Genomic DNA, 20,663 nt, shown 5'->3' on the forward strand with positions numbered 1-20,663 from the left:
CGTCTGCATCTTTATTACTGCCCTGCCACTAGGTTTATCAGTACCACTTTTTTAAATGCCATATATATGCATTAGCCAACGGTATTTGTTTTTCTCTTTCTGACTTCACTCTGTATGACAGATTCTAGGTCCATCCACCTGACTACAAATAACTCAATTTCGTTCCTTTTTATAGCTGAGTAATATTCCATTGTATATATGTGCCACATCTTCTTTATCTAGTCATCTGTTGATGGATATTTAGGTTGCTTCCATGTCTGGCTCTTGTAAATAGTGCTGCAATGAACATTGTTGTATGTGTTTCTTTTTGAATTATGGTTTTCTCAGTGTATATGCCCAGTAGTGGGATTGCTAGGTCATACGATAATTCTATTTTTAGTTTTTTAAGAAATCTCCATACTGTTCTCCATAGTGGCTGTATCAATTTACATTCCCACCAACAGTGCAAGAGGGTTCCCTTTTCTCCACACCCTCTCCAGCATTTGTTGTTTGTAAAGTTTCTGATGATATCCATTCTAACTGGTGTGAGGTGATATCTCATTGTAGTTTTGATTTGCATTTCTCTAATAATTAGTGATATTGAGCAGTTTTCATGTGCCTCTTGGCCATCTGTATGTCTTCTTTGGAGAAATGTCTAGTTAGGTCTTCTGCCCACTTCTTGATTGGGTTGTTTGGTTTTTTTTATATTGAGCTGCATGAGCTGTTTATGTATTTTGGACATTAATCCTTTGTCCATTGATTTGTTTGCAAATATTTTCTCCCATTCTGAGTTTCCTGTAGTTTCCTTTGCTGTGCAAAAGCTTTTAAGTTTCATTACGTCCCATTTGTTTATTTTTGTTTTTATTTCCGTTACTCTAGGGGGTGGGTCATAAAAGATCTTGCTGTGATTTATGTCAAAGAGTGTTCTTCCTATGTTTACCTCTAAAAGTTTTATAGTGTCCGGTCTTACATTTAGGTCTTTAATCCATTTTGGGTTTATTTTTGTATATGGTATTAGGGAGTGTTCTAATTTCATTCTTTTACATGTAGCTGTCCAGTTTTCCCAGCACCGTTTATTGAAGAGACTGTCTTTTCTCCATTGTATATCCTTGCCTCCATTGTCATAGATTAGTTGACCATAGCTGTGTGGGTTTATCTCTGGGCTTTCTATCCTGTTCCCTTGATCTGTATTTCTGTTTTTGTGCCAGTACCATATTGTCTTGATTACTGTAGCTTTGTAGTATAGTCTGAAGTCAGGGAGTCTGATTCCTACACCTCCATTTTTTTCCCTCAAGATTACTTTGGCTATTCGGGGTCTTTTGTGTCTCCATACAAATTTTAAGGTTTTTTTTTTTCTAGTTCTGGAAAAAATACCATTGGTAATTTGATAGGGATTGCATTGAACCTGTAGATTGCTTTGTGTAGTATAGTCATTTTCACAATATTGATTCTTCCAATCCACTAACATGGTATATCTCTCCATCTGTTTGTGTCATCTTTGACGTCTTTCACCGGTGTCTTATAGTTTTCTTAGTACAGGTCTTTTACCCCCTTAAGTAGGTTTATTCCTAGGTATTTTATTCTTTTTGTTGCAGTGGTGAATGGGATTGTTACCTTAATTTCTTTCTGATCTTTCATTGCTAGTGTATAGGAATGCAAGAGATTTCTGTGCAGTAATTTTGTATCCTGCTACTTTACCAGATTTATTGATTAGCTCTAGTAGTTTCCTGGTGGCATCGTTAGGATTCTCTGTGTATAGTATCATGTCATCTGCAAACAGTAACAGTTTTACTTCTTCTTTTCCAATTTGGATTCCTTTTATTTCTTTTCCTTCTCTGATTGCCATGGCTAAAACTTCCAGAACTATGTAGAATAATAGTGGTGAGAGTGGACATCCTTGTCTTGTTCCTGATCTTAGAGGAAATGCTTTCAGTTTTTCACCATTGAGAATGATGTTTGCTGTGGGTTTGTCGTATACGGCCTTTATTATGTTGAGGTAGGTTCCCTCAGTGACCACTTTCTGGAGAGTTTTTATCATAAATGGGTGTTGAATTTTGTCAAAAGCTTTTTCTGCATCTATTGAGATGATCATATGGTTTTTATTCTTCAATTTGTTAATATGGTGTATCACATTGATTTGCATATATTGAAGATTCCTTGCATCCCTGGGATAAATCCCAGTTAATCAGGGTGTATGATCCTTTTAATGTGTTGTTGGATTCTGTTTGCTAGTATTTTGTTGAAGACTTTTGCATCTATATTCATCAGTGATATTGGTCTGTAATTTTCCTTTCTTGTAGTATCTTTGTCTGGTTTTGGTATCAGGGTGATGGTGGCCTCGTAGAATGAATTTGGGAGTGTTCCTTCCTCTGCAATTTTTTGGAAGAGTTTGAGAAGGGTGGGTGTTAGCTCTTCTCTAAATGTTTGGTAGAATTCAGAATTCACCCATGAAGCTATCTGGTCCTGGACTTTTGTTTGTTGGAAGATTTTTAATCACAGTTTCAATTTTATTACTTGTGATTGTTCTGTTCATATTTTCTATTTCTTCCTGGTTCAGTCTTGGAAGGTTATACCTTTCTAAGAATTTGTCCATTTCTTCCAGGTTGTCCATTTTATTGGCATAGAGTTGCTTGTAGTAGTCTCTCAGGATGCTTTGTATTTCTGCGGTGTCTGTTGTAACTTCTCTTTTTTCATTTCTAATTTTATTGATTTGAGTCCTCTCCCTCTTTTTCTTGATGAGTCTGTCTAAAGGTTTATCAATTTTGTTTATCTTCTCAAAGAAGCAGCTTTTAGTTTTATTGATCTTTGCTATTGTTTTCTTTCTTTCTTTTTCATTTATTTCTGCTCTGATCTTTATGATTTCTTTCCCTCTGCTAACTTTGGGTTTTGTTTGTTCTTCTTTCTCTAGTTCCTTTAGGTGTACTGTTAGATTGTTTATTTGAGATTTTTCTTGTTTCTTGAGGTAGGCTGGTATTGCTATAAACTTCCCTCTTAGAACTGCTTTTGCTGCATCCCATAGGTTTTAGATCGTCGTGTTTTCATTGTCATTTGTCTCTAGGTATTTTTTGATTTCCTCTTTGATTTCTTCAGTGATCTCTCGGTTATTTAGTAACATATTGTTTAGCCTCCATGTGTTTGTGTTCTTTACATTTTTTTCCCCTGTAATTTATTTCTAATCTCACAGCATTGTGGTCGGAAAAGATGCTTGATACAATTTCAATTTTCTTAAATTTACCGAGGCTTGATTTGTGACCCAAGATGTGATCTATCCTGGAGAATGTTCTGTGTGCACTTGAGAAGAAAGTGTTTTGTTGTTTTTGGATGGAATGTCCTATAAATATCAATTAAATTTATCCTGGTCTCTTGTGTCATTTAAAGCTTGTGTTTCCTTATTAATTTTCTGTCTTGATGATCTGTCCATTGGTGTAAGTGAGGTGTTAAATTCCCTCACTGTTACTGTGTTACTGTCGATTTCCTCTTTTATAGCTGTTAGCAGTTGCCTTATGTATTGAGGTACTCCTGTGTTGGGTGTGTATGTATTTATAATTGTTATATCTTCTTCTTGGATTGATCCCTTGATCATTATGTCGTGTCCTTCCTTGTCTCTTGTAACATTCTTTATTTTAAAGTCTATTTTATCTGATATGAGTATTGCTACTCCAGCTTTCTTTTGATTTCCATTTGCATTGAATATCTTTTTCCATCCCCTCACTTTGAGTCTGTATGTGTCCCCAGGTCTGAAGTGGGTCTCTTGTAGACAGCACATATATGGGTCTTGTTTCTGTATCCGTTCAGCAAGCCTGTGCCTTTCGGTTGGAACATTTAATGCATTCACGTTTAAGGTAATTATCGATATGTATGTTCCTATGATCATTTTCTTAATTGTTTTGGGTTTGTTTTTGTAGGTCCTTTTCTTCTCTTGTGTTTCCCACTTAGAGAAGTTCCTTTAGCATTTGTTGTAGAGCTGGTTTGGTGGTGCTGAATTCTCTTAGCTTTTGCTTGTCTGTAAAGTTTTTGATTTCTCCGTTTTATCTGAATGAGATCCTTGCTGGGTAGAGTAATCTTGGATATAGGTTCTTCCCTTTCATCACTTTAAATATATCATGCCGCTCCCTTCTGGCTTGTAGAGTTTCTGCTGAGAAATCACCCGTTAACCTTATGGGAGTTCCCTTGTATGTTATTTGTCATTTTTCCCTTGTTGCTTTTAATAATTTTTCTTTGTCTTTAATTTTTGTCAGTTTGATTACTTTGTTTCTCGGCATGTTTCTCCATGGGTTTATCCTGCGTGGGACTCTCTGCGCTTCCTGGACTTGGGTGGCTATTTCCTTTCCCATGTTAGGGATGTTTTTGACTATAATCTCTTCAAATATTTTCTCAGGTCCTTTCTCTTTTCTCCTTTTGGGGGACGCATTATACATGTGAATGTTGGTGTGTTTAATGTTGTCCCAGAGGTCTCTTAGGCTCTGTTCGTTTCTCTTCATTCTTTTTTCTTTATTCTGTTCCGCAGCAGTGAATTCCACCATTCTGTCTTCCTGGTCACTTATCCGTTCTTCTGCCTCAGTTATTCTGCTATTGATTCCTTTTAGTGTAGTTTTCATTTCAGTTATTGTATTGTTCATCTCTGTTTGTTTTTTCTTTAATTCTTCTAGGTCTTTGTTAAGCATTTCTTACATCTTCTCAATCTTTGCCTCCATTCTTTTTCCGAGGTCCTGGATCATCTTCACTATCATTATTCTGAATTCTTTTTTCTGGAAGGTTCCGTATCTACACTTCATTTAATTGTTTTTCTGGGTTTTATCTTGTTCCTTCATCTGGTACGTAGTCCCCTGCCTTTTCATTTTGTCTATCTTTCAATGTGGGCTTTGTTCCACAGGCTGCAGGATTGTAGTTCTTCTTGCTTCTGCTGTCTGCCCTCTGGTGGATGAGGCTATCTAAGAGGCTTGTGCAAGCTTCCTGCTGGGAGGGACTGGTGGTAGGTAGAGCTGGGTGTTGCTCTGGTGGGCAGAGCTCAGTAAAACTTTAACCCACTTGTCTGCTGATGGGTGGGGCTAAGTTCCCTCCTGTTGGTTGTTTGGCCTGAGGGGACCCAGCACTGGAGTCTTCAGGCCCTTTGGTGGGGCTAATGGTGGACTCTGGGAGGGCTTATGCCAAGGAGTACTTCCCAGAACTTCTGCTGCGGGTGTCCTTGTCCCCACAGTGAGCCACAGCAGCCCCCTGCCTCTGCAGGATGCCCTCCAATACTAGCAGGTAAGTCTTGTTCAGTCTCCTGTGGAATCACTACTCCTTCCCCCTGTATCCCGATGCGCACACTACTTTGTGTGTGCCCTCCACGAGTGGAGTCTCTGTTTCCCCCAGTCCTGTTGAAGTCCTGTAATGAAATCCCTATAGCCTTCAAAGTCTGATTCTCTGGGAATTCCTCCTCCCATTGCCAGACCCCCAGGTTGGGAAGCCTGACATGGGGCTCAGAACCTTCACTCTAGTGGGTGGACTTCTGTGGTATAAGTGTTCTCCAGTTTGTGAGTCACCCACCCAGCGGTTATGGGATTTGATTTCATTGTGATTGCACCCCTTCTACAGTCTCATTGTGGCTTCTCCTTTGTCTTTGGATGTGGGGTATCTTTTTTGGTGAGTTCCAGCGTCTTCCTGTCGATGATTGTTCAGCAGTTACTTGTGACTCCGGTGCTCTCTCAAGAGGGAGTGAGCGCGTGTCCTTCTACTCTGCCCTTCCAGAACACATCTCTTTTAGTATTTTTAAAAAATTATTTCCTAAAAAAAATGTCTACAGTCCCAATTTTAGTTACTTTGCTCTGGCTATTCCACAGTCCATATAGATCATTCATTCTCTTTCCTTATACAGCCTTCCATTTTTCAAGCTAGAGAATACTCTTAACACTTCCCGCCCCTACGTAGAGTCAGTCTCTTCTGCCTTGAATTGCTTTAGGAGGCAGCTTGATGACATAGTAGGCAGAGCTTGGAATTTGGAATTAATGACTCAGGCACTTACTTAGGGTATGTGATTAGGCAAGCCATGTAAGCTTCAATGTTCTTGTTTTCTCATTCGTAAAATGAGGATAATAACGATACCAGCCTTAGAAAGATGGTATGAGAGCAAATGAAATATATGTGCAAATCTATTATAAATCTGTAACACCTATAAATGTTGTTTTGTTTGTTTTGTTTTTCCAAAGTGGTTGCAGATTTTCCACACTAAAAATAAAAAGGACTTCATGATGAAGTTTGACCATACCACTCATTATTTTATTGAGATAAAGATATATCATAATTGGAGCTGAAAAAAGCAGAGCAAAAATCTCTTTTTATGATGCAGTTAACATTCTCAAAATCTTAGTTCCAGGAATGTAAGCTTTTATCAACACAGTAGCCTCAAATATAATTTTAAATTTAATAGTCACCTATAAGGCCTCAAAAAGCTACATGGAAATATTTCCTCACTTTTCCACAACAGAAGCTCCAAAAGGATTCCATTACTGTACAGCTGCAAAATGAACAATTATATTTATTACCATTTTCATTTATTTGTACATTACCAATTTAGAAAGTGTCACCTTATAGGAAGTCTGGAGAGCCAGTGATGAAAACAGATGTTTCTTTTAGCAGTGCCAAGCAGGCTGTATTCTCCTTCTAGTTGTTAATAGTGCACCTTTTGACAAAGGCCTGCAGAAGTCTCTGTTCAAATCACTCTTCCGTAGAGTGAAAGGTTTCTTTCTCAGGTCAGGTACTGGCATCTCACCTAGGGCTCCTTTCTTGTTGCTTTTGGTTTTGCTATTCTGATTCCATCCCCTTCACATTGCTTGCTTGATATCTTTATGGAATTCTTTTTCTCATTTTCAGTTTTTTCCTCCCTCATGTTAGTGAGTATTGTCTGCGTTCACCAGTCAGATACACAACCATTTTTTAAAGTAGCAGCCTCTCAGTCATGGAGTTTTGTTATTGAACTGTATAGTGCTTGGCATCAGTTCCTAGGCAAGAAGAGCTCTTGAATTCTACTTGCCATCACCTCACTGTTATTGGGAATAATTTATTAAGAGACCAGTGGCATCCTTGAGATGGTGCTATAGGTTATGTGTCTGTAGCTGTTCAGATTGGCGCTTGCTATGCCCTTTAGTCCAAATTCCACATTGAAAATTGTATCCTGAGACATTTCAGGTTTTAAAGATTATTTTCCTCACTTTTTGCTATGTATTTTCGTGTCATAGCTCCACATCTATCTGACCACTTTTTTATTTTTTCTCCTAGTGATTGAAGAAAGTAATTCCTCAATAATTCCTCTATAATGTTGATGTAAAAATTTAGGTGTTGGGTCCTGGGTTATTTTTATTAAAGTCACCACTTTTATATTAGTTACCCATTTCTTACACAGATTGCTTTTTTTGGTTTAATGTTGGTTGAATGTTTAAAAGGAATCAATTTGTAACTGTCAAAGTGTATTTATTCAGTGTTTCCATATAGGGTATTGTGTTATGGAATGACGCCACCAATGCAGAATCTCCCCTGTGTGTGTGTGTGTGTTGAGGAAGAAAGAGGAATGAGATAAATCCAATACATACATACATACAAATAAATAACATTCTATTTTGTAATACTTATGCATAAGTATGTAACTTTACAATCACAAACATTTATATATTCATTTATTTATACATATACAAAGAAAAGCATATTCCTCTTTTAATTGGTAGTTTTATAATTAATAGTGACATTGAAACAATCATTTTACTGTGGGAGTCAAGAATTTATATTTTTATCAATGATAGGATAATCAGGAATTTGAGTGTTGGAATGGATAGCAATTTCAATGCAGAATTTGAGGCCGTTTTGCAGTCATTGTCATAAACAGTTTGGCAAAGAGGTTGCCCAGAGATGATACCATGTAATAACATTTCCCAGAAAAATTATGTGATGAAGCATTTCCAAAAATATGTGGTTGACCAGCTCAGTGTGGGGTTATGAAGTAGGTGTTATTTAATTTATTTTTTTTAACATCTTTATTGGAGTATAATTGCTTTACAATGGTGTGTTAGTTTCTGCTGTATAACAGAGTGAATCAGGTATACATATACATCTATCCCCATATATCCTCCCTCTTGTGTCTCCCTCCCACCCTGCCTATCCCACCCCTCTAGGTTGTCACAAAGCACAGAGCTGATCTCCCTGTGCTATGCGGCTGCTTCCCACTAGCTATCTATTTTACATTTGGTAGTGTGTATATTTCAATGCTACTCTCTCACTTCGTCCCAGCTTACCCTTCCCCCTCCCCGTGTCCTCAAGTCCATTCTCTACGTCTGCGTCTTTATTCCTGTCCTGCCCCTAGGTTCCTCAGAACCATTTTTTTTTTTTGGATTCCATATATATGTGTTAGCATATGGTATTTGTTTTTCTCTTTCTGACTTATTTCACTCTGCATGACAGACTCTAAGTCCATCCACGAAATAGGTGTTATTGACTAGAAATTGCAGCTCCTGGTATGTTACAGACGTGCTGGAGGAAGGGGGAGGCAAATTTCTGAAATTTTTGGAGCACCTGTTCCATACACATTTAGTTGGTACTTAAACTGAAACAAATGTGCAAACCCAACACAAGATTAGTTATATCCTTAGAAAAGTGTATTCCTCGTTGCTGGTATAAATGCTAAAAGAACTGAATTGTTTGCTGATATATTTAACTTAGGACACTGGTCCTACTCCACAGATCTTCCTGTCACATTGTGGTATTTAGAGAAAACACATCACCATCATGTGAGAAACACGATTGCAACATTCTTGAAAATGTAATGTCATTTACAGAGACTTTTCTGTGAAAATTACTGGTAAAAGCGGAGCAGGTAGTTACTACAGTTATTAGTTGCTATCTATTTACTGAACAATTTGAATTGACAGATGTAATCATGAGGTACTTAGATGTCATGTCAAGTTTTAGGTACTGAGTGCAGCACATTTATATTGCCGCGTAAAATAGATCTTGTTTCCTTTGCAGACAGACTTTTTACAAGTGCAGAGCATTGACTCCTCATTTAGACAAACTATAACATTCTCTGAGTTTAAAGACAAGGGAACTAACTCCTGCCAGCCCGTACAACTGTCCATCCTCAAGTACCTCACATTTTTACTTGTGCCATCAGGTTCCTTCATTCCTCCTGTCATCCTCCCAACCTGGCTGTCAGGAGCCTCCTTCTCTCGTGTTTCTCTAGCCCGATAAGTATGGATTTGTGACTCCAAGAATCTCATTGAAAAGAGAGAACGAACTTGGCTGAGTCCAGCTCCCCGCGGATAACTAACTGCGGTCTGCTTGTCCTTGGCAGGCTCTTCCCCTCCCTCCTTTCCTCTGCTCTATTACCCACGTGGATCTTAGGTGCTGACTGTTTTTGTGGATGTTTAGGACTTGGTCTATCTGAGTATAGTCTGAATTCATAGGCAAATGCCTAGTGACCGCAACATGAGATACCTCCTGGGAACGGAAGTGGGTAAAGAGGATTGGGTAAAAGGCAGCGAAAAAGCAATCTCAGTTCCGGGGAGCAGTAGGGAGTGGTGGGGGCTCTGAACTGGACAGCACCTGCCCATCTAAAGGGGGAGCTGCTCTCAGTTTCATTTAATTCCTGTCATTCAGGTCTGCAGCTCAGTGTTGCTAGAACTTCTGGTTTTTAAGAGAAGCCAGAGGTTCATTTTTTTAAACGAGAGATCTCCATTTTTTTCAGCATTGGCTTAATTTTTAACTTTTTGTTTCTGAAGATTTCAGTTATAGTCAAAAGTAGACAGTAATTTAATGAACTCTCATATACCCACCACCCAACTTTTTATTCCCTTGGTGCCTTCTCCTACCCCCTCCCCCAACAGTTATTTTGAAGTAAAGTCCAGACATCATATTATTTCACCTGTGAACCACATTACCATCATCACACACCCCATGCCCATCCAGAATAAACAAAAATGGTAAATTCCTTCATGTCTTTAAAATCCAGACACTGTTCCCATTTCCTCAACTGTCCTAAAAATGAAGGGTTTATTTCTTCAGTTTGTTGTAATTGGAATTCAGACATGGTTTGAGTATTGTGTTTGGCTTATAGCTCTTAAATTTCTTTTAAGCTATAGGTTTTCCCTCTATCCTTTTTTTCTCTTCTTGCAATTTATTTGTTGGAATAAATTTTTTTTTTTTTGTCCTGTAGACTTTTCCACACTGTGAATTAGCCTGATTGCATCCTGTAGTGTTGCTTAATAATGTTCTCTCCATGTTTCCTATAAAGCAGTGAAGAGGCTTAATCAGATACAGGTTCAATTTTTCTGGCAGGGATTTTATAGATAGTGGCATGGTCTCTCATTAGGAGTGCATAATGTCTGCTTGTCTCTTTTTTGGTGATCGTTGCCTACATCCTTTAATTCATAGGTGGCGGTAATATTTTAAAACACTATATTCCTTCCCTCCCCCCACACGTATTTTGGGCAAAATACAATCGATAAGCCATCAGTTAGAGAATTCAGCTGATCTGTTAAAGTTCAGGCTGGAACCCTGCCCATGTCTGGAACATTCTGTGATTCATTTTTAAGTAACTTACTCCCAGTAAACCTGTCCTGATACATGGAAATGATTTTGCCAAGTCTCCTGTTTCATTTTCTGTTATCATGTGCCTACTTACAGTGAATGCAAAAAGGAGCATTTCTGTCATCAGGTTGTGTGAAGAGCATCCTAATGAGAGGTATCTTTTGTTTGGATCAAATATCATGGTGTCCTCCCCTAAGGCAAACAAGTCAAATATCCAGTAAATATGTATTTTACCTGTTAGAATGGAAGGTAGGCATGTCTGTTAGTGCTTTTGACTTGCATGGCCTCTATAAATTTTTTGTGGTGGACTTTAGGTGTATGATTTTTAAAATCCTTTCTCCTCAGTTAGGTCCTATTTTCCATAATGTTATCTGTAGCTGTTATTTATTCATTGGGCAGAGTGAGGGGAAGTGGATTGCAGGATGAATAGGACAGTAGGGAATACAGTATAGCAGTTAGATCTCCATGACTGAGTACAATTGATCCGACTTTCTAGCTGTGTAGCTTTGGGAAATTTACTTCACCTCTCTAGTCTGAGTGTTCTTCTGTCTTTAATGGCAGCTCATAAAGAGTTGTTAAGAGTTAAGGACTTGATGTATTTACAAATTCTGAATAGCTTAATCCATGCATCTTTTTTAGGCAGCAAACGATTCTTTGTTGTCTTTTTAAAAGAGTATGTTTTCACGTTTTTTTTTTTTAATGCCCAATATTTAAAAAATGAAAAAGTAGAAAAGAAGATGGTAAAAATCAGCATAATCCTATTTTATGCTATTTGAAAGGAATGTAGTTTTATAATAGTGTGTTATATGCTTTTTTTTCACAGCTTCTTTGGAGAAATCAGGTCCATATGTTGAGTATCGAGCCAGGCATTCTAATGTGCAGAATGCCCATCCTTAATCTTGGCTCCAGGTGTAAGAGTTAGATGTTCACATGGGTAAACTGTACCTGAACCGTGTTTTTAATGAATTAGAAGAGAGATGCATTTGGCAGCAGCAAGCCTGTTTCTGTGTGTGAAATGTGCTTATCTCTACCTACATATCTGCAGTATTATAAACAGTTCAAAGATGATATCTACTTTGTTGTTTGTACTTCTACCTCTCCCTCTCGGTTTGTGGACTCATCACTGCTTCTTGTCTCCTTTGACCCAACCCTCATCTGTACTTTTAGCCTTTTTCCAGACAAAGTCAACCAGAGAGTGGCTTGATGGGTTTTAGAATACGTATTTGGAGGCCATTTTGGGGAAAAAGGGTATTTCCTCGTTGAGCATATTCTTCTCCAGTCAGTAGACTCTGCCCGTCTTACGTGGGGCTGGGTGGCTCTGACAGTTAGTGGGAGGAGAGAATGCATTGAGTCACATCGCCTGCTGGGATGATTTTCCCCTGAAAATGCTGACCATAGTTAGGTCAGGACAAGACCAGTAAATAAGAATAAGGGTCATGGTGTGTACTACATAAGAAATTCTGTTCCTCTGTAGAAAGTCCTGGGGCAAAGCTGAGATAAAAACCCCGGTCTTCTGTGATGGGCCTCTGCCACTGACTGTATTTGTCTGTCTGTTTTCAGGGTATATGCTATGTACAATTCCGTAAAGGGATCCTGCTCTGAGCCGGTTAGCTTCACCACCCACAGCTGTGCACCCGAGTGTCCTTTCCCACCTAAGCTGGCACACAGGAGCAAAAGTTCACTAACCTTGCAGTGGAAGGTGGGTAGCGCCAAGTGGCGGGAATATTCTGAAGTCTGTAGCCATTTGAAACATTTATTTAGCAGTATTCCAGTTTGGTGGTGGTGTTTCATTTTCTGCATAGTGACTATGTGAAACAAATTATAATGATATCAAAAGTTGCCATCTCTATAAAAATTGGGCAAAACAATGGGAGAGGGAACTGTGAAATCAAGTGTTAGCTTTCTTTGCAGGGTCATGAGCAATACTTTATAAGTGATATGAATACTTAAGATACCTAAATGTCATCACTTTCTAATGGTTTAATTCGTTTCAACAGACATTTGAGGACTTGAGTAAAAAGTTTTTGTGAAGAAAGATTTAGAGATAAAGTAGGTTTATGGGGTCCGTTGGCTTCTTTCAGTGGTGACTCTGCAATGTCTAATATTTAAAACTGCCTAGAATGTTTAGTGTTCTAAACTACATTAAGGTTTCATTAATTTTGACTAATTAGGCCTTAGGTCAGTTAGGATTACTAATAATTTTTTTTAACATCTGAATCAGGTAGTAGTTCTCATGAAATACAACTTTTTGGCTACAAATAACTCTTGTCAAAGAGAGGTCCTTAAACTAGTATATCATTGGCTTATCAGTCACAGTTGTGTGTTTGTAAGAAAATAGTAGATTATGTTATCAATCTCTATAGTAATTATTTCTGTATATTTATACTTTAAAATATAGTTCAAAATGTAAAATTTATAGAGGTAGAGATAATAAAGATTTGTGGTATTGGGGGGAAACACTGATGTGCAAATAAGATGACTAGGGAGATTCCTTATTGGTGAACAAATACTTTGTCCTTTTGTTCTTAGACCAGAGGGTCAAGTTTATCTTGGGAGCTGATGAAAGCAGTTGAGAGTAGTCGTTAGCAACAAAGCATGGGCTTCTGTAGACCCCTCTCGTAGCCAGTGGCCAACATTGAGTGTGTTATTTGGACAAAGGCAAAGTTGTAGAATCTGAACTATTTTATTTTCCTTCCTGGCTTCCAGGGATAATCCAGGTCAGTGATTCCCCACCTTTTCAGAGTTTTAACACCCAACTGGTCATCATTGTTTTAAGTCCTTGGAGCATATACGTCCATTTTAAAATGTGTTCTGTATTTATACATATACGTATATAAATATATCTTAAGGAAAGAATTAAAATCCATTTTGTTTGGAAAAGTATAAGAAATCTTAAAGATTACCAGAGGGACCCTGGGGTCTTATAAACCTAAAGTTGGGAATCACTGATACATACTCTGCTTAAAACCTGGATGAAATTCAGGCCTCAGGCAGACCAGCAACTTCAAGAAAAAGATTTCTCACTAGGAGGAAAATGTTTCACAATTTCTTTCTCCCTTTATTTGATTGTAAATCAGAAGCATATTATTGTTCCATTCAGTTACGCGCAAACTTGAAAGTTCTGGATTCAGTTCAGTTTTCGTGTTCTTAGAACAGATTTTCCAATAACGGTGCTCCAGTTGGGGGTACAAGGAGAGGGCGACCATGCTCTGGCTGCCCATCTGTCCTTGAAGCCACCAAGACACTGAGAGAGCTCAGGGCCCTCTAACGTCATCCTGTTAGCGCCAGGAGATAGGGCAACACAAACACCAGGGGCTGTGTCCCCACCCTCAAGGAATCAGGGACTCGGTGGTGGGGCAGGACATCAGAAAGGAATATATGAGCATCATAAATGTAGTTCTTACCTTAGAAATGGGTTCTCAGCTAAAACCTTGATTTTGTCCGTTATTTAGAACTTTAAATGTAACCCTATCCTTTCTCCCAAATCGAGCCCACAAAAGCCTGAAATTGCAGTTTAGTAGAACATACAGCACTCACCCATAATTGGGGCTTGGAACTCTAAGATTATATGACTCAGAAGAAGGAAGGAAGGAAAGGCCAGGGCGAAGAGTTTCTTTATTAATTAACTAATATTTACTGAGCCCTCGATGTTAATACATTTATTATTAACACTAATAATGCAACAGCTACTGTTTACTGACTGCTTCCTGTAACACCGGGGCAGTTTAGTAAGTGATTTACATATATTCTCCCAATTCCTTATCACACCCATCCATTCCTGGAATAAGAAACTAAGCATTGATATTAAGCAACTTACGTCAGACCACTCGTGACAAACAGCCGAGAGGGGCTTCAGTGTAGCTCTGGTGACCTGGCTGCCTTTGCTGGGGGCAGGTCACCACATTCTATGGGGCCCTGGCTCTCTCCTGCGAAGAGCCAGGCCCAGGTGCGTTTGTGCTTGGGAGACATGGTCTTACTATCTTAGTGCTGTGAGGGACTCCACAGTAGCACCCCCTTCTGGCAGCTCTGACCCTACAAAGCACTCTTTTCTCCAGAGTTCTTTACTTCTCTTCCCATTGTCCAAAGCCTGCTTTCTCAGTAAAGCAGATCTCAGTATGCTTTTAGGAGGAAAGCAAATGATGATTTGCTTTTTGCTAATATGCTGAGGGCTAATTGCCCCTGGTAATCTATCCAGGAGATCCCGGTTTTTCTCATTTTTAAAAAAAGGGCAACCTTAATGCCACAGAAGGCTTTCTAATCTTAAACTCTTAAAACAACAGCAAAAACTGTATGGGGGAAGTTACAAAAATATGGACTTTAGACTCTTGAACCTAGGTGGGTCAGCTTTACCTTATCAGACCCCAAGCAGTGCCTCTGTTTCTCCCCTGTCTTTTTTCTCCTCCAGCCTTGAACTTAACATGCCTCTTAAAAGTTTTATCCCCAGAGGAGGAAGTAAGGCACCATGTGGGTGTAAAGGTAGAGGTGGTGGGGAAGGCAGGCTTGGCTGTTTGTGGGGTACGATTTATTAATAGTGGGGCTCTCTCTACTAGTTGACTTGTATTAAAATTGGTTTTGTGATAATGTTTGAAGAAGCAAATGCAGGAGGTATCCAGGGTTATCCCCCTGCAGGGAGAGTACAGTACTAGGATGGACATTGTATTTGAACCAAGTGGAGAGCTTATAACTTTTGTCTGTGAACAACTTTCTCTAATCTCATTTTATTTATTTATTTTTTTAGGCACCAATTGACAACGGTTCAAAAATCACCAACTACCTTTTAGAATGGGATGAGGTAATCATATTTTTATGTTCATCCATCTAAAACACCTTTTAAAAATGAAATTGCTGAACAAATGCCATTTTATTCTTTTTTGAAGATATGCTAAACACATGGAAAAAATAATGTAAGTAGAGAAAAATTTAAACCAATAGTTATTGACTGTGGAAAATGAAGACGGACTGAAGTGCAGTGAATTGTGCATTAAAATATATTTATTTGACTTATCTGCAAGAAATGCTACTGAAAGAAAAGATAGGATCTTATCTGTTGTGGAGACCCTAGTATCTGACCAAGAATTGACTTCTTTGTTATCTTGACTGCCCAGGGCCAGCCTGCATAGATGGTTTCCATAAGGTAAACCGCACTGCAGCCTGGGAAGCCTAGTTTGTTTCTCTGTGGGAGCAGGGCAGGGGAGACGACAGCACCTGGAGGTCTCACCCACCTGCGAGCACCCTACCTGCTAGACCATCCTAGAAGGGGTGCCCCCTTTGCTGTTTCTGTCACCAGAGGCCTTGGATGGTGTCCATGGTGAAGTCTTCTTACACTGTAGGCCACTCTCTGCTGAATGGTGACCCAATGCTTTCCTGGCCTCACTAACACTGCACAGAATCTCAGGCAGGAGCACGGGATGCAGAAATCTTCTGTTTCTAAAAAGCAGTGATACTATTCTTGTATATCTTAATTCCGTTCATTCATTTACCTGTGTTTTATTCTCTTTCTGTGATCAAGCAAACAGACTAAGGATTTTAAGAATAGGAAATGTTGACTTTGGAGAGTAATGCAAGTTAACTAGTCTTTGTGACTTAAATTTAGGGGCACTGAAAGATTCAGAACGCAGGCTTAGGCAAAAAGCCACTTGTCAAGTGTGGGAAAAATATTTTAACCAAATGTAAAATGAAAACGGATGAAATTCTCATGATGAAATTTTGATGTGGAAAGGGGGCTCTTTATCTTCTGCTTTTTGCAGAAGCATATTTTCCCATCTGGGTTGCATCTGAACAGCTAGAGTTCCAAGTTACCAAAGACAATGATCTATTGTTCTTAGGATCCTTGTGAGTAGTTCCTATGTACAGATTGGTGAAATCTCAGACTTAACCAGTATATTCTACAGATTAGGTGGATTTCATGTTAAGGCGGCTTGATTGGAAAGTGAAACCACCCCCTATGGTCCTTGTGGTTGAGGTTTTATATCAAGATAGAGTTTACCCAGTAAAGAGCTTTTTTCCTCTCCATATCTTCTCAGCGCACTGGTGAGAGAGTGTGTGTGTGTGTGTGTGTGTGTGTGTGTGTGTGTCCTGTGTTTTTTGCTGCTTCTCTGCCTTGGACCATGGCTTCATAAGTTAAGTAAGGTCAGTGGGAAACCTCAAGAAAAACCCAGGTGCTGCAGGAAATGGTAATGGTGACTCAGTTGTTGGCCACCTTACCTTTGAATTTGACTTGAAAGTGTGCTGGCATGATGCTGGGAGGAAACATGCTACAGCCTCACATGAAATGGAGAAGCTCCTCTGATGATCATTTGTACTCAGTAGGACCCACTATGGACAAATGACCACAGAATGTGAAGTTGTTTATTTTGGGCCTTCTCCTGCCTTTCCCGTCCTTGCTCTCCTTCCATCTTGCCCTCACTTCCATCCTAATTCTTCTGTCTTCCCCTTTCCTCTTTATATTCCCTTCCTGCTGGTGTCGGCTCTGGTGAGCTTTCCTGGAAATTCCAGGCTAATTGACTATAGGCCTTTTGCCAACACAGGAATCCTTTTATGTCCTGTGGCTTAATATTCTTCAAGGAAGAAAATCAAATGTACAGAGAACAACATCTGACCTGCAGAAAGTGAGAGCACGTGAGGCTCTGGCTCTCCCTCCAAAACCTTCTGCTGGTGGTGTCTGAGCCAGGTGCACCTGGTACACGTCTCTTTCCAGACCGTGCCCTGGCGGAGTACGGTGGGGCAGGAGAACAGGAGGGGGGTTCAGCTGGAGTTCCCCCACGCCCAACCCTCTCCAAAGCCAGAGCTCGCCTCTCCCAGCCATGCCCTCACGGCCTCTATGGCACCCAGGGGGCTGTAGAAACAAGCTTAAAGGGCAGAAAGGTGGGTGGGTGCACAAAGGAGCAGATCCCCGCCTGAGAGGGAAGCAGGTATTGTTCAGTCTCGAAGAAGCTTTTGTTCAGGAGTCTCACCCCGCCCCATTCCTGCTGTGGCACCTGGTCTGAGAATCACAGCTTGGGGTGAGGTGACCCCATCTACATACATGCCACCACGAATGTCTCATCCCATATTTTTATTATATCAGCCCTGGCTAGAGTTCCCAGAATTTATTCTTTTGCTCAATTTTTTTTTAAACATTTATTTCATTTATTTTTTATTTTTTTGGCTGCGTCAGGTCTTAGTTGCGGTACACGGGATCTTCATTGGGCACGCGGGCTCTTCGTTGTGGCGTGCAGGCTTCTCTCTAGTTGTAGCGTGCAGGTTTGCTTTCTCTAGTTGAGGCACGGGCTCAGTAGTTGTGGCGCGCGGTCTTAGTCACCCTGTGGCATGCGGGATCTTAGTTCCCCGACCAGGGGTCGAACCTGCGTCGCCTGCATTGGAAGGCGGATTCTTTACCACTGGACCACCAGGACAGTCCCTCTTTTGCTCAAATTTTTAATCACCATTCCAATAAAATAATTAGTGTAAAATTCTGAAGGTGTTAGTAAACTAAGAGCACAGGACCTCAAGTCCTACTGTCAAGTTTCTAGAAAAAGAACTTCATGAATGAAGGAGCAGAAGCAGAGAGGCCAGTGAATACCTGGCCTTTATTTCTCCTACGACTGAGGTTGCTGTGCTGAGTTGACCTTAAAATCAAGAGCTAACCGCCTGCTGGTCTCTGAAGGCAGGTGTGGCCCTGATGGGGAACAGAAAACAGAACCGTGAAGCACGGGGGGGAAGCTGATACATCCTCTCTCCTGAATTCATTGTCAATAATGTCTCATCACTGTTCACAGACTTCACTTGGGAATTACTCACTAATAGTTCTGCAAGAGGGCTGGATGCCTACTTTTCTCCATGAGTAATTGTGCCTAGCCACTCCCTTAATTTTTCCATCACTGCAGGAAGTAACTGTGACTACGAGATGGTAATGAGCAACTAAAAATGGAACACACAGGTGTCACTGGCTTTTCAGCTATAGCCATCAGTTTCAGTTTTCTCCTGAGACAGATCAGTTTTCATAACTTGGAAAGGTGTGGGCTTTCCTGGCCACGTCCCTTTGTTGGGGTGACTCAGATAAGTGGTAGTGTGAGTTCTACTCTTAGATATTGTTTTAACGCGTGCTCTACAGAAATGCTAACTGGTGCTATTAGCAGCTAGTTCCTCAGCACAAACGCAGGTCTCTTAAGATCTCACTGTGAACACGTGGCGGGGATTCATGCTGATGTGTTCAGTGACATGGTGTTCACCCAAAGAGAACTGGATTGTTTCTGCTTTGTCTCTAACTAGTCAAACAAATAATTTAACCCCCAAGTCTCAGCTTCTCCACTTGAAAAATAACGTCTGTTATCTCACAGGTAGGTTAAAATTGAATGAGACAACTTGGACAATGACAGATCCTGTGTAATGAGTATTTCAGACCACCTAAGCACATTGATGTTAAGATCTGGGGTAGGAAAAGTCAACAATACAGAAGGAGTGTATGAAAGGAATATGACATTTTTCTGTCAGGAACTTATGCAGGAGCCCTGAGGTTAATAGCTCTGGTTTGAACTAAATAAAGACGGATGTTAGTGCTATATATAGATGCTAATTTGCCATTAGCTTTGCTTCCAGACATGACATGTTGGGAATATACGAAAGAACCAGAAAAATCGCTTTGTGGGAATGTGACTAGTGGAGTTCCCGAGACTCTCCCTCACACGTGACCCAGCTAGCCCAAAAAGGGATGTCACCTTTGACTTTCCCGGTGACTAATGAGTGAACGCAACTGTAGAGCACAGCAGACCGAGAATGACATAAATACTGCAGAAATCAAGGGGAGTATGTTTTGAACTTGAACAGAAAAGGCCGGCAGCAGGTAGAGCCCAGAAGCCCGTGGGGAACCATCAGGCAGCCTGGCCTGGGCTCAGCAGCTCCACTGCAGGAACCTAGAGTAGGCGGCAGGCCCCAGACTGTCGCTTTGTGGGCATCTAGTTCCGGAGCAGCCAGCCTAGCTCATGCAGGGAAAGAGCTGGCCCCGTAGGAGGTGCTTGGCTCCTGCTTTATTAATCAGATTCCTGTTTCACTTAGGCGTTAGTTAGATTGATAATCTTTCAAAAGGCTCCTTGGCACGAGTGAATTTGCACGTGGCTTTTCTGGTTAGACAGCCCTTCTTGGAAGAACCGTAGCATTGGCAAGCAGAGTGACTTCCTGGCCTCACGGAGCGGGTGAGGAGAGCCTCGCCGAGAGTGCAGCTGACGCCGTCTCTGAGGAGCCCTGCTGCCTGAGGCTGCAGAGCCTGTTGTTCAGTGGAGAAGACTGGGAAGGCCAGTGCCTACTCCCCAGCCCCTCGCCGATGCCTGGCTGAAAGTCAGGGGATGGTGCCGCTTGCCCAGGCCCACGAGCTCTTTGCCCATTCTCGGGGAGTGCCCTCTTGGAGATTGGAGAGTCGGGGTCCCAGGTTCGTCTGTCATTTGTCCATCAAAAGCCGTATTTTACATAAGGGCTAAATCAGTGACCTGGCAGAACGACAGTGTTTTGCCACATCACAGATCTTTACCACCCCACGTCAAAGGGTGGTTTCTGAGGTCCCAGGGAGCAGCTTCCTCCACTCTAGCCCCTATGGAAGGAAACTAGGCAAGGAAGGATTTAATAACTCAGAGAAGTCCACAGGTATCAAAGACAGAGCTGAGTTAAAAGGAGCCCTCTCTTTTAGGGACCCCAGACATCTGCACACCGGAAGCAGATTCTCCGTGGTTTTTACCATTTGTCGTGTGTTATGACAAATGGGGGTTATTATGTATTAGGGCAGCAGACTTTGTGGGGAGCTTCCAGCTGAGGCTATATTACATATGCGCATCTTGGTCCTTGGCGCCTAATTTATCAACTCATTTGTCCTGCTTGTTGGTTGCCAGCTAGAGGATGGCCGCCTTGGGCCTTGGCTAGGTGGGTGAACTGAGCCCATCCGTCCCTTGGTTCATCCCTTCTATAGGCAGCCTGCTCTAACATCACCCCCTTCCCTTCACTGGGATAGTCTCAACACATTGATCCTATCAGAGCACTCGACCTCAGGTGAACCTCCGTATATGGAGAGATATATAAGAACATTATGTTTGTTTGTTTTAAACCAGAGGAACATCCTTGGCTATTTCAGATAGCCAAGCCTCTCCCATTAATATAAAAAACTA

General features: G+C 40.7%; 1 protein-coding gene across 4 annotated transcripts in view; it reads left to right on the top strand.

Moving 5' to 3' along the window:
* The window catches only part of FNDC3B (fibronectin type III domain containing 3B), a 350,839-nt gene that overhangs the window by 261,959 nt on the left and 68,217 nt on the right, over positions 1–20,663 (top strand). For all 4 annotated transcript variants that reach the window (XM_082458921.1, XM_082458919.1, XM_082458922.1 and 1 more), the window contains 2 exons: positions 12,094–12,232; positions 15,272–15,325. In XM_082458921.1, the coding sequence (XP_082315047.1) occupies positions 12,094–12,232; positions 15,272–15,325 (193 nt within the window). The remainder of the gene's footprint in view (positions 1–12,093; positions 12,233–15,271; positions 15,326–20,663) is intronic.

This window comes from Balaenoptera physalus (genome assembly GCF_965194825.1).
Source record: "Balaenoptera physalus genome assembly, chromosome: 4".
Classification (NCBI taxonomy): Eukaryota; Metazoa; Chordata; class Mammalia; order Artiodactyla; family Balaenopteridae; genus Balaenoptera; species Balaenoptera physalus.